The 11609-nt window shown below is 51.3% G+C and overlaps 1 protein-coding gene across 3 annotated transcripts; it reads right to left on the bottom strand.

The window, feature by feature from the left end:
- Positions 1-220: 220 nt before the first annotated feature.
- COPS7A (COP9 signalosome subunit 7A) lies at positions 221-3492 on the bottom strand. Of its 3 annotated transcripts, none has more exons than XM_059838206.1 (8): positions 3282-3492; positions 3127-3202; positions 2504-2592; positions 2227-2429; positions 1654-1759; positions 1155-1306; positions 960-1025; positions 221-680 (listed from the first exon to the last, which is right to left on the bottom strand). In XM_059838206.1, exons 1-7 carry the CDS (start codon positions 3441-3443, stop codon positions 986-988), a joined length of 828 nt encoding a protein of 275 aa, XP_059694189.1. In that variant the 5' UTR covers positions 3444-3492; the 3' UTR covers positions 221-680; positions 960-985. The 3 variants fall into 3 exon arrangements, with proteins under 3 accessions (XP_059694189.1, XP_059694188.1, XP_059694187.1); XM_059838205.1 differs by having other exon boundaries at positions 221-818; positions 3282-3491; XM_059838204.1 differs by having other exon boundaries at positions 221-1025; positions 3282-3491.
- Positions 3493-11609: the final 8117 nt, after the last annotated feature.

Genomic DNA, 11609 nt, shown 5'->3' with positions numbered 1-11609 from the left:
GTGCAGCATCTATGCTGTGAGAACTCACACATGTGGGCATTGACTCTGTTACATCCACCTGTCAGGCAAGTCCCCACGTCACTTTCCATTCTGTCCAGGATCACAAGACACACAGTATTGACACAAATAAGGACTTTTTCTTCAGTCTCTGCACCTTCTTCTGAGACTACCTGAAAATCACCTTCTGAAGAGTCCAGAGGAAAATCAACCACACAAGAAACACTTTAAGTAAGATTTATGATTAATTTCTGTTTTATGGACTCTCATCCCAATAGAGATACTGTGGCACTCTCTTTGAGAAGGGAACCTTTGAGAAGATATTCCACCCCAAAATGGGACAAAGGGTCTTAATGTCACAGCTTATTTTGGAACCTCCAGAATTGGTGTACAAGGCGAAGAGCGCAGGTTTGTATAGATATGTCCATAGATCTATATTTTTATTGTTTTATATATATTTATAATATATTTATATACTTTTTAAAAGAATCCCTTCAAAAACTACCCTCCCACCTAGCAAAACAAAGATTAAACAATCAAAGACGGTGTCCTGGAGCAAAGTATCCCAGGGGGTCTCATAGAGCCAGAACAACTGCTGCGCACCAGCACCCTCTTTCCAAGCTTTTGTGATGCCCTGGGGGTGCCAAGGTGACTGTCACACCTTTATGGCTCCTGAAAATGACCTGTCAAAAGACAGGGAGAGAGAAAGAGAGAAAAACACGGCCGTGGCGACGGGGGCTTGAGCGGTTGGGGAAACAGCAACGCGTACAACCTGAAGCTCAGAGTGTGAAATGCTGCGATGAAAAGGAGGGAGACGCTGCCTGGAAGGTCGGTAAAGGAGAAAGAAAAGAGAACAAACGTGCAGGAGAGTTAGTTGGCAAGATGGATCTTGGAGAAGAGCTCAGAAGCATCACACTTGGGACCCCTGCTACCCCTCAATCCCCCAAATCTCTTCCTCTCACCCTCCCAGTTGTGAAGGGAGATCCAACTAGTTTGACTTAGACCAAATCTTCGTGCTGCCCCGGAGCCTGCAGGCACAGGAAAAAAAAGAAAAATAAAAGTTCAAAGTGGTTCGTATCTCACTTCCTTCCTAAGTGCACAGAGAAAAGTGCACTGATGTTCCACACACACACGTTTTGTCTGCCTGCACTGCTCACCCTTTGGCTTTGGAGGTTTTCTTGCTCGCCTGGCGCTGGTTGGTGCCAGGGGCTGGCTCTCTGAGCTCCGTGAGGTGCTGCTCTGGGTCCTGGGACGTGGCTGCTGCAGCGGCTGCTGTTGTCACTTTAATGGTCTTCTTCAGGTTTGCCACCTGCAATAGCAGCAGAGCTAAAGGGTTTCCCAAAGCTGGAGATTTTTTGGCTATGGGTTTTTTTAGTTGCACTTTGAGGTTTTTTTTAAATTTGTTTCTAAAGGAAGCCCTGGAGCCAAGAGCTGCAAGCTCACATCAAGCAAAAGAGCCAGCATCTGTCCAGGCCCCTGCACTGCAGAGGAGTATTAAGCTGATTTAGGACTCTTCTTCGGGCACAAGTCCCTGGGGGGTCTGGCCTAGGCAAAAGGCAATGTCTCACTTCAGCAAAGACTGTAACAAGCACAGCATACTGGCTCTAGTTGTTTTAAGGCAAGGGCCTTTGGCTGCTCCCTGCTGCACCCACTCACCTCGCTCTCGATCTGCTGCTTCAGGGCCAGCTGCTGCTCTTTGTGCTGGTTGGCCCGGCTGACCTGCTCCTCAATGCCTGACAGCACAACCTCACAGCCCTGGCACCTGGAGAGGAGACCCACAACTGAACAGGCCAGGGAATTGGCACAGCACAGAGACAAATGTGAAAGATAGCAGATTTCAACTCCAAAATCACTGGGAAGTGACAGCTATGCCAGACAGGGAAGATACAGGGGCAGGAGTCTGATGTAATAACACAGGGAATTATGTTATTATCTGGGAGGGGGACAGGTAACAAAGCCATGCTGGGTTAAGAATTACAGATAAACACTCAGGAAGACTCCTGCCAGCAGCCAGCGCTGTGCAAAGGCTGCTGCATCCCCATCATCCCTCTAGACACAAACAGGGGAACTATTTTTGGAATACTACTTTCCATTGGAGTATGAGAAAGGGGATCGAGTAGGTCACCTCCCAACACCACCCACCCTTAGCAACACACAAAGGATCCAGGAAAGCCACCGGCCACTCCTGTAATCTTTTCTGGGTGTTAGTACTGGGGGCTTCCTCCTCACCACTCCTGCAATGTGCGGGTGATGGTGCTAAGCTCCTCCCTCCGGATGTCCCTCCCAATGCTGTAATCCACCTCCAGGCGCTGGTTCCGTTGATCCAAGCTCCCTCGCAGCACATCAGCATACACAGCCTCAATCACCAGGTCCTCCAGCTGCCGGACATTCTTCAGCTGCAACTGCTCCAGCAGCACTGAGTAGGGGATGCACTGTGGAAACAAGATGGTAACTAGCACCAGACAACCCCAGTGGGAGGAGAACTCAGGAAAAACAGGGCCACTACCTTGATCTTGGCAGCCAGAGTGACGACTGACAGGTGCCTCAGTTTGTTCTTCTGGGCCTCTGTCAAGGGAGGGAGGTTTGCTGCTTCAGCTGTCGTCAGGGGAAAGAATGGGATATTAGAATTTATGCCTCGTTTCCCAGTTCTGCACAGAAGCATCTGTACCACACCCGTCTCTTAAGACGTCTGCACACCAATCCCCCAAGTGGTGCTTCGTCTTGCCAAGCCATCCCCATCAATTCTCAGCTCAAAAGACCTTTTCTGAGCAGCCTTTATTCCTGCCACGCTCAACTCAGACTTTCTAGCTGTGCCATGGTTATTTATGCAGGTCTGCACATCCCAATGGATATCCAAGTCTCTCCCCGGGCCCTCAGAAACGTCTCTGTCAGGACGCTCTTTGGCAGGTGGCAAATGGCAGCGTTAATCTCCGCCAGGCACCCCGCTACTCTGGGGCCCAAAGCACAACCGGGCGTGTGTCGGGCCGGGGGCTCAGCCCCGGCTGCACGGGGGTGCTGCCGGGGTGAGGGAGGCCTCCTCCGCCCCGGGGCTCCGGCGCGTTTCCGGCCCCGCGGGATCCCCACCACCGGGCCGGGGGGCTCGGGACCCCCGCCCGGCGCCCGGCTCACCCAGGTAGTCCGCGTAGGTGCCGTAGGCGAAGATGGTGAGGAGGCGGAACACGGGGGAGAACTCGCTGTCGGCCAGCTGCGGGGACACAGGGTCAGGCGGCGCCGCCGGGCCGCGGGCAGGGCCCGGCGGGGCCGCGGGGCCGGGCGGCTCTCACCTCGCGGACGGCGGGCATGTCCAGCAGCTCCCCGAACACGTAGATGCCCGGGGCCTCCAGCACCTGGTGGATCAGGCTGGCGAGCGCGGCGCCGCGGGCCGCCTTGGCCAGCAGCAGGAACTGCTCCTGGCTCTGCCCCGTCACCTTCCCCTCGGCCGCCATGGCGGGGCCCGGCCCGGCCCGCCCGGCCCGGCCGCTCGCTCGCCCCCCTCAGCCCCGGCCCGGCCGCTCCCGGCCGGCCCCGCGCACCCGCCCGACACTGCCGGCGCACAGCGGCCGCTTCCGCGTGTGACGCGCACCCGCCGCCCATTGGCGGAGCCGGCGGCTTGTCCCGCCCTCGCCGCTTCCCCATTGGCCGGGCCGGGCGCCGCGCGGCGGCGCAGTCCCGCCGCCAGGGCGCCCCCCGCTGGCGGGGCTGAGCGCTGCCGGCCGCGCGGCGCCTTGTCCGTCCCGCGGACGCCTCGTCCCTGCGCCGCATCCTCCGGCCATCCTGGGCCATCCCCGGCCACTCCTGGCCACCCTTGTCACTCTGCCATGGCAGCGTTCATGTCCCCGCGCCAGCCCAGGCTGCGGTCTGCCTTGAGCGCAGCTTCCGCGGCCACCGGCTGGTCCCCCGTCTTGTCCCTGCCGGTCACAGGCACCAGCCAACCCTCAACTCCATTCTGCACTGTTCTCATGCCCTGCCCTGCTCACCAGCAGCGTCTGCTCGCTGTTCTTTTATTTTACATGAGCCGTCCTCTGTCAAAACTCCCCCAAGCTGCTCAGCCACAGTGAGATGTGTCCCAACAAGGCAATCAATGCCAGATGAACATCCATGTATTTATGGGTCTTGCCAGTCTGGTGAATATCATTCCTACACCTGGAAATGTTCAAGGCCGGGATTGATGGTGCTCTGAGCAGCGTGGTCTAATAGCACACCTCCCTGCCTCCAGCAGGGGTGTTGGAACAAGATGATTTTTAAGGTCCCTTCCAACCCAAACCATTCTGTGATTCTGTGATTAATGTTGAAATAACTGGTGAGAAAACAGACGCACTACTGTATGGCATGGTGTTTTTCACATCTCAATGATCTATTCTATAAGCACCACACCAGAATTAAAAGAGGTGCATGGAATACCTTGTGTGTGCCCACACATTGCTCTCATTTTTGCTTTCACACCATTAAGATCTCACTATTTTGGGGATATGTAAATGTAAGAAATCTTATGTTGCAAAGCACCATACTTATGTATTTAAGCTGTGCATTTCTTAAATCCCTACATGCCTCCCCTCCTCTACTGCTTTAATTTTTACAAAAAAATGACTTTACTATCTGCTGAATCATTAACCATCGTACTTGTCAAGAAATGCATCCCTGATGCAGGCAGGGTATGGCCATAAAAAGATAGTTTAAACGCTCCACAAGGATAGAAATGTTTATAGTGCACCTTAAGTACCTCTTCGTGGGTGTGAGTTACAGCAATGCGGTCATTGCTGAGGGCACGGTTCCCTGTGCCAGGTGAGAGAGAATAGAAACTGGGGGTCATTTGGGGAAAAAAACACCCACACCTTCAGAGCTCTTCTCATTTTGTATAAATCACATGGTAGGCAGAGGTGAGTTGTGAGGGGACTGGGAGGAGTGCAGTCAGCGTGCATTTCAATAAGCAGTATTAAGCTCTTTGGCCAAGAGTTTCCAGTGCATCACCAATTTCCTCATGGTTGGCTCCTTCAGAAACCCACAATGATTTTCCATGAAAGAAAAAGAGACAACAAATTGATGGGAGCCTGATACAATCTATGCAGGCAGCATGGTTTTAGGATGTTAAAATCATAGAGCCATCAGAGCAAGTTTGCACTCCAGCATGTTATTGCCAGCAAGAGATTTGGGCTTCAGCTGGATCAGTTTAGCACATATTAAAGGCAGTTGACTTGTGCTTTGCCAGACTTCTGTAAGTGCAACATCTTGAAATAAGTGTAACATCTTGAAATCTTCATCTGGGTAAAGTCTATGTTTGTTAAGGTTTTACTTGCCAGTATCAACAACTCTCTTCTCTTGCTTTGACTCTAGTTCTTATCACACAGCTGCTGTGGCTGAGTCATGGAGAAGGCTCCTTTGGGGTACAGTTTTGCTCCAAACACAATTTCAGAGCTAGAAAACATAACCCTTGGCTGCCTTGGGGAGTTGGATCATTGTCTCCCAAGCTCATTTGTACAGCTCAGGGTCATCCTCTTCAGTCCCTAAGGCTCCTTTAGTGTTTGGTCTCCTCACTGAGGCTACTGACAGAAGGAGGGAACAGTGTGGACAGCCATGGTCAGTGTGAAAAACTGAACTTGTAACATTAATGATCGTGCCACGAAGATTAGGTGAACATCCCTTAAAACTAATTCCGGGCATAAGGAGCAAAACAGTGCTGGGCCAGAGAAGCAAACATGTGCCCCGAGAGGGGAGGGCACCCAAACCCACAGTCCTGCTCTTGTAGAGCACATTTTCATTTATGCGCTCTGACCATTTTAGCTTTGAGATGTCGCGGTCTCCTTTGCCTCAAAAATCTGAAGCTGAGCAAAGAAACTTCTCTGATAATCTTCCAGTGGTAACTGAGTATCAGATCATCAGTCAGTGAGCTGTCCCAGGAAAGTGCTTCTCACCTAGTGACTCAGGGCATTGTTGGAAGCTTCCCTGGGTCCTCAATGAACAAAGCAGTAAAGGGCTTTTCCTATGCTCCCGTCAGGTAAAATGGGACCAAGACACATTTTACCCAACAGGCATTTCTTCAGGAAGATCATGATGACCCAGGGAAGCAGGAAAGCAAATCAGTCTGTATTCTCAGAGCCAGCAATATTTGGGCTTCTCCATGCAGCAGGATGAAAGGAGAGGCAGGGCAGGTAATGTTGGCTTAGAACTGTGAAGGCAGGTTACAGGGCAGTATTGACAAGGGCACCATCTCCTCCCCGCTTTTCTCTCCCTGTTTCTGTATTTAGGCCTGATTCACCGTAGCCTCACACCTGCTGTCTTCACTTACACCGGTGCAGGTTGCATTCAAATCAGGTTCAAACGTAACCCTGCTGATTTGTAGTGTTTTATTACTCTCTTCCCCACCCCCTTGCCGGCTCCTTCCATCTCGGTTTTATCTCTCTATCGATCTGTTTCTCTCACACTCTCTGACACGCTTGCTGCCTTTCATTATTAGTTAGATAAAGCCTGGCAGCCTGAGCATCCTAGCTACATGATGCTCTCTCTGTCTCCTTCTCCACTCTGGCCTCAGTTCCTATGTCCTGTGTGCTGGGTCCCCATGTTTTTGTCTGCTCCTTTTTCATCCTGCATCAAGGGCAAAGACCAGAAGGTCCTTTCAGTGACTCAGATCCTGCACTCTCCAAAGGAGAAGGTCATCGTCTTCATGAGTGCAAAAGTCATGGGTAACATCTCCACAACTTAGCAAAACTTTGGCCTCATCCCTAGATTGGAGTGCTGGGTGTTGAAATTAAATCCCAGCCTCCTGGAGTCAGTAACTTCTGTGTTTTTGCTTTCCTCACAAAGCAAACACCTATCTTTATGGTCACAGGGAAACTGTGAAATGTGATTTTCATGTAACCAAAAGAGCCGAAAGTAGGAGGCGAAGAGTGCAGATGAAAGCAAGTCTGTACGACATTTCATAATTTTAAGATAAATCTTGTGACATGGAGACGCTCTGTGTTGTTATTTCTGAATGTTTGGGATTTCTGATCCTAGCTGTAACCACCCCCTAGCATCATCCCTCTCTTCTGATCTCGCTCTGATCTTTACAGAAAGAAACCTCCATTCTCTTTGTGCTATAGATCCACTTTCTTTCCTCTCTGCTCACTGTCCCACTTTAAAGCTGTAGAGCTGTACGGGCTCACTCTGGGTTGTTCCCTTCTTCACCACCACAGAATCCAAATAACTTGTCAAAACGCTGAAGACATTTTTTTTCACCAGTCCCTCTCCAAACATAGCAGAGTCACATCTCATGAGATGATTTTTCACAACTGTGTGTAACACAGACTCTGAGACAAAAACACTGTAAGGACAAGGGAGGCTGGCATGACTCTCTTGGATACCAGCATGATACAGAAGGCTTTTAACCCTTTAGTTTGTACTGGGCTAATGCACACAGGGGTTACACTTAAAATCAGCCCAGTATCAGCTGCTTGAGGGTAACTGCATGATAATTCTTCCTCTGATCTGCTCTCACAGCCCTCAGGATTCTGAAGAGCAGGAACTGTCTTCCAGACAGGCCTCCGGTTGTGATTCAAAGACTCTAGAAGAGAGAGGATCTTGCACTTCACTAGGTAGTTTGTTTCTGTGATTAATCACTCTCCAGTGACTGGCTCTTGTTATTCTCTGCCAGAATATTTGGTAGACTTTTCTCCAGGAAAGGAGTGATACTGCAAGCAAGTCATGTCTGGTTCTGCTTTTTGATATATTAAACAGGTTGACCTCTTTAAATTACTGAGATCTCCAGCCTTCAGATCACCTTTGATTCAAAGTTATTTTTAAAATATGGAGCATAAAGCACTGAACAGTTTTCCAGCATGAGACTTACACAGACACAGAGAGAGGGTTTAATAGTCTCCTCATTGCCATCCTTACTTCTGTCCTTACACAGACAGGAATCACTTCAGACTCATTGCTGCAGCCTGGACCACTGATTCTGTGTTCAGTTTTCTGCCTGTTACAATCCCCACATCTTTTTCAGAGCTCCTCTTTTCAGGACTGGAAGTTGTTCCCTGTAGACATGGGCATTTTTTTTTCCTGTTCATGGCTGTACAATTTGCTCTCAACAGTCTTATAAGGAAGGAGTTTTATGAGAATGGCTACCTTACTGAAAGGGGCAGGTCACTCTGTCCTGGTCCTATCCTCATTATTTTTAACACTCTAACAATATTTGTGCCCTCAGTAAATTGTGTCAGAATGAACTATATCTGCTCACCAAGCACTGAATAAAATGGTGAGTCATACCTGACCCGGGACTCATTCCTGGGCATCCACATGAGAAACACTGCCACTCAATGGTGGGCTTCCAGGGATGACCTCCTTTGTGTTTACAGGGCGTTAAATGGAGTTAACCAGCTCACTTAACCTCCTGCTCTGTTAATGTTGCATAACACTTTTTTTTCTTATCAGCATGCTTTGGGAAATTAACACTTCCAGAAGCCTGGATAGATCTAAGCCATCACCTTTCCCAAACAAACCTGTAGTCACATCAAAGACTGACAAGAACAAAACAAGTTTATGCAGCAAGATTAGTCTCCTCCAAACCAGGCTGATTGGCATTAACTGGAGAATCTCATATCTCTTTGTTGCTTTGCCTAGAATTTTTCAGGTCTTCTGTTTGCTCTTTACAAATATTCACAGGGCACAGTTCTCTTCCAGTCTTCTGGGATGTCTATGATATTCCAAAGCTTATTAACCCCTTGTTTGGTGAGCAGCAGGGCAGAGGAAACTGGGTTCTCTGTGGACTTTTTTCCTGTATGTTCTGTACTTTCCACTACCATACCTTCAGCCGGGGTCTCTTGATGGCACCCCTTCCACGGCTTGCCACATCTGTGAGGGGTAATTTTTTCTACAGTCTACATCACTGGGCTCCCCCACCACTCTCTAACATTACATAGCTTTTTTACATAGCTCAGAGCTCTTTGTTACATTTCTAAAATGACACAGCTTTCCCAACATTTTCTGCTAAATTGTTTTGGCCTGCTGGATGGGCTGCTCTGACCTGTGGGGCTTTGCCCAGCAGCATGGCTACAGGCTCTGTTCCAGCACAGGCATTGGAAGCATCTCTTTCCTCTCTCAGGATGCTGGTTTTCATAAAATTTGTTGGAGCTTATTTACCTTTCAAAATTTGGTCATTTTGTCAAATCCATGGCAACTAACAGACAGACAGACAGGATTCTGCAGGTAGCAAGGCAACAACATGGGTCTCTCTTCCCTTAGGAAACAACAGTAAAGCCAGCAGCAGTGGCCTGAATGGGCTCAGGACTCCTGGGTGTAAATGATCTGTACATGATCACTGCCAAACAGAAATAGCAGCCAGTAACACCTGATTCCATCTCTCCCCTCAAATTTCCATGTAATTTTACATTAGCTTTCCTTTGAAAAGGAAACCAAACGAGCCATTCCATTTATATCACGTAAGAGTGAGGTACAAATGACATCAGCCCTTGAGCTCTCTGTTCCCATCATCTCGACAGCTTTCCTGACTCCCCCCACCACATCTACCAAGGTTTCCTTGGTCCCTACAAAATCCTGCTCTTTGTCCTCTCTCATATTTCTGACTCCTTTTGCTGCCTTCTGTAGTTTTACTCTTCAGGGGGATTTTCAGTGTTTGCGTCATTTGGATTTTCACCCTTTAGCTGACCTTTCCCTGGTTGAAATTTCTCTTCTGTTTTGTGCTTCCCAATTATACTAAACACATTCGTCAGGATTTGAAAAGGTCAGAGAGAGCCTGTGTGTCTGATGTAGCCCCTTCCAGAGCTTTCTACCTTCTGCTACTTCCAGGTGAGAAAGCAGGGAGAGAAGCACGGAGAGCGAGACAAGCTGAACGCTGACTTGTGCTGCTCCACCATGTCTGCACAGGGGGTTTCTTGGGATGAGACAGTGAGGGATCACTGAGCAAGGTTTGTGCAAATGATTTGTACAAGTCCTGTGAGAGCTAGAGATGAGAAGGCTGGAGTGTGACAGGAGCCTGGATAATCTCTGACAGAAAGCCCCATGTACATGAAAGGGACAAAAGGCAGGGGCACACATGGTGTGTGCGTGCCTGGTGACACACAGGGCTGCAGCATCTGACACAAACCTCGGCTGTGACACCGCTGCCCGCAGTGCCCTCCTCCCAGACCACGACCTCCTGGTGACAACAAGCCTTAACAGAACCCCATCCCCGTGCTGATCCTCCAAACACACACTGACATCACTCCCAAACATGTGAAAAACCTGTTGGCTCTCCTAAACATGCTCACAAATTCACACAGAAGACTCAAATATCCTGGCATGGGAAAGCTCGGAGCATCCTGGCTCATTGGCACAGGAGCTCACAGGAAGCCTAGTGAAGAACCGACTCAGACCCTTCAGATATCCGTCCAAAGTTGGTACAACCTGTTCTGGCCATCCTGCCGTGCTCAGGCTTGGTACTTTGTGTCCATTTGTCACCTGCTTCCATCCCTCATGCAGTGGCAGGTTGCTTTACAGCTCAGTGCTGTCTCTATTATTTCTTTCTCGTATTTTTTTTTTTTTTCCCAGGGTCAGTCACAGTCTTTCCTCATCGCTTTATGATGAAAAGTTTGATTGTTTTTGAGGATCTGAGGAAATTACTGTCTTGCTTCCTCATATTTCAGGCCCTGGAGTGGAAACTGTCTCTCTGTCATTGACTTTCTTCTCTCGCCCGTTGGTTGCTCGGCTGCTCCCTTCTGATTTGGTCTGTGCTTTCTGTTTGGTTCTTAATGGTGGAGGGAGATGTTCCCTGTGAAACACTCGGCCCCTCAAAGGCACATCAGCTTCTTTCTTTAATTTTGCTGTCACATCCCTACCATTTCCAGACGCATCCCATCGATCCCTGGCAGAAACGCGCTTGGGGACGCGCTCAAAAGACCTGGGTGATCCCTCAGAGGGTAGAACACACCTCGGAAAGATCCCCCTCCTCCCCCCCTTCCCCATTGCTCCTACCTCACCCATGTGTCCCAGGGGCTCTGCCCGTGAGGCTCGACCGAACCCCGCCGCCTGCCCCGCCAGGGGTGCGCCTCGCCGGGGCCGCCCGTCCGTCTGCCGCCCCCCCCCCCCCCACCCCGCCCGGTACCGCGGCGGCCACGGGAACCCGGGGGCCCGAAGCCCGGGGATGATGGATGCGGGGACGGGGGACGGGGGGCGGGACCGACGGGTGGCATCTCCCCGAGGGCACTGCTGCGGGGCGGAAAGGCGAGGGGCGGCGGGGATGAGCCCCGGGGGGCGGCCCGGGGGAGGGGGATCCCGGGGGGCCTCCGCCCCCAAGGACGGACCGGTCCGGGGGTGGCATTCGCCCGAGCGAGCTGGAGCGACGGGTCCCTTGGAGACACCTCTCTCCATGGCAACCTAATCGCTTCCTGTGAAGATCCCGAAATAACCGACGAGACGGGGGAGCGGAGCCGAGCGGAGCGGAGCCGAGCGGAGCCGAGCCGAGCGGGCAGCGGCGGGGAGGCGGCGGGGGGCAGGTCCGGCGGGCGCGGGGCTGCGGGAGCGCGGCGGGGCGGGCAGGGAGCGGGAGGAGCCTTCGCGACCGGCCGCCGGGGCAGGGGGCTCCGGGCCGGGGGGACGCGCTGCCCCCGCCCGGCCGCTGCCCTCGCCCGGCCGCCCCGGCGCCC

Source organism: Haemorhous mexicanus, chromosome 2, assembly GCF_027477595.1.
Source record: "Haemorhous mexicanus isolate bHaeMex1 chromosome 2, bHaeMex1.pri, whole genome shotgun sequence".
NCBI lineage: Eukaryota > Metazoa > Chordata > Aves > Passeriformes > Fringillidae > Haemorhous > Haemorhous mexicanus.
Note: the sequence above shows the minus strand (reverse complement) of the source record. Positions and strands in the feature narration are given on the sequence as shown.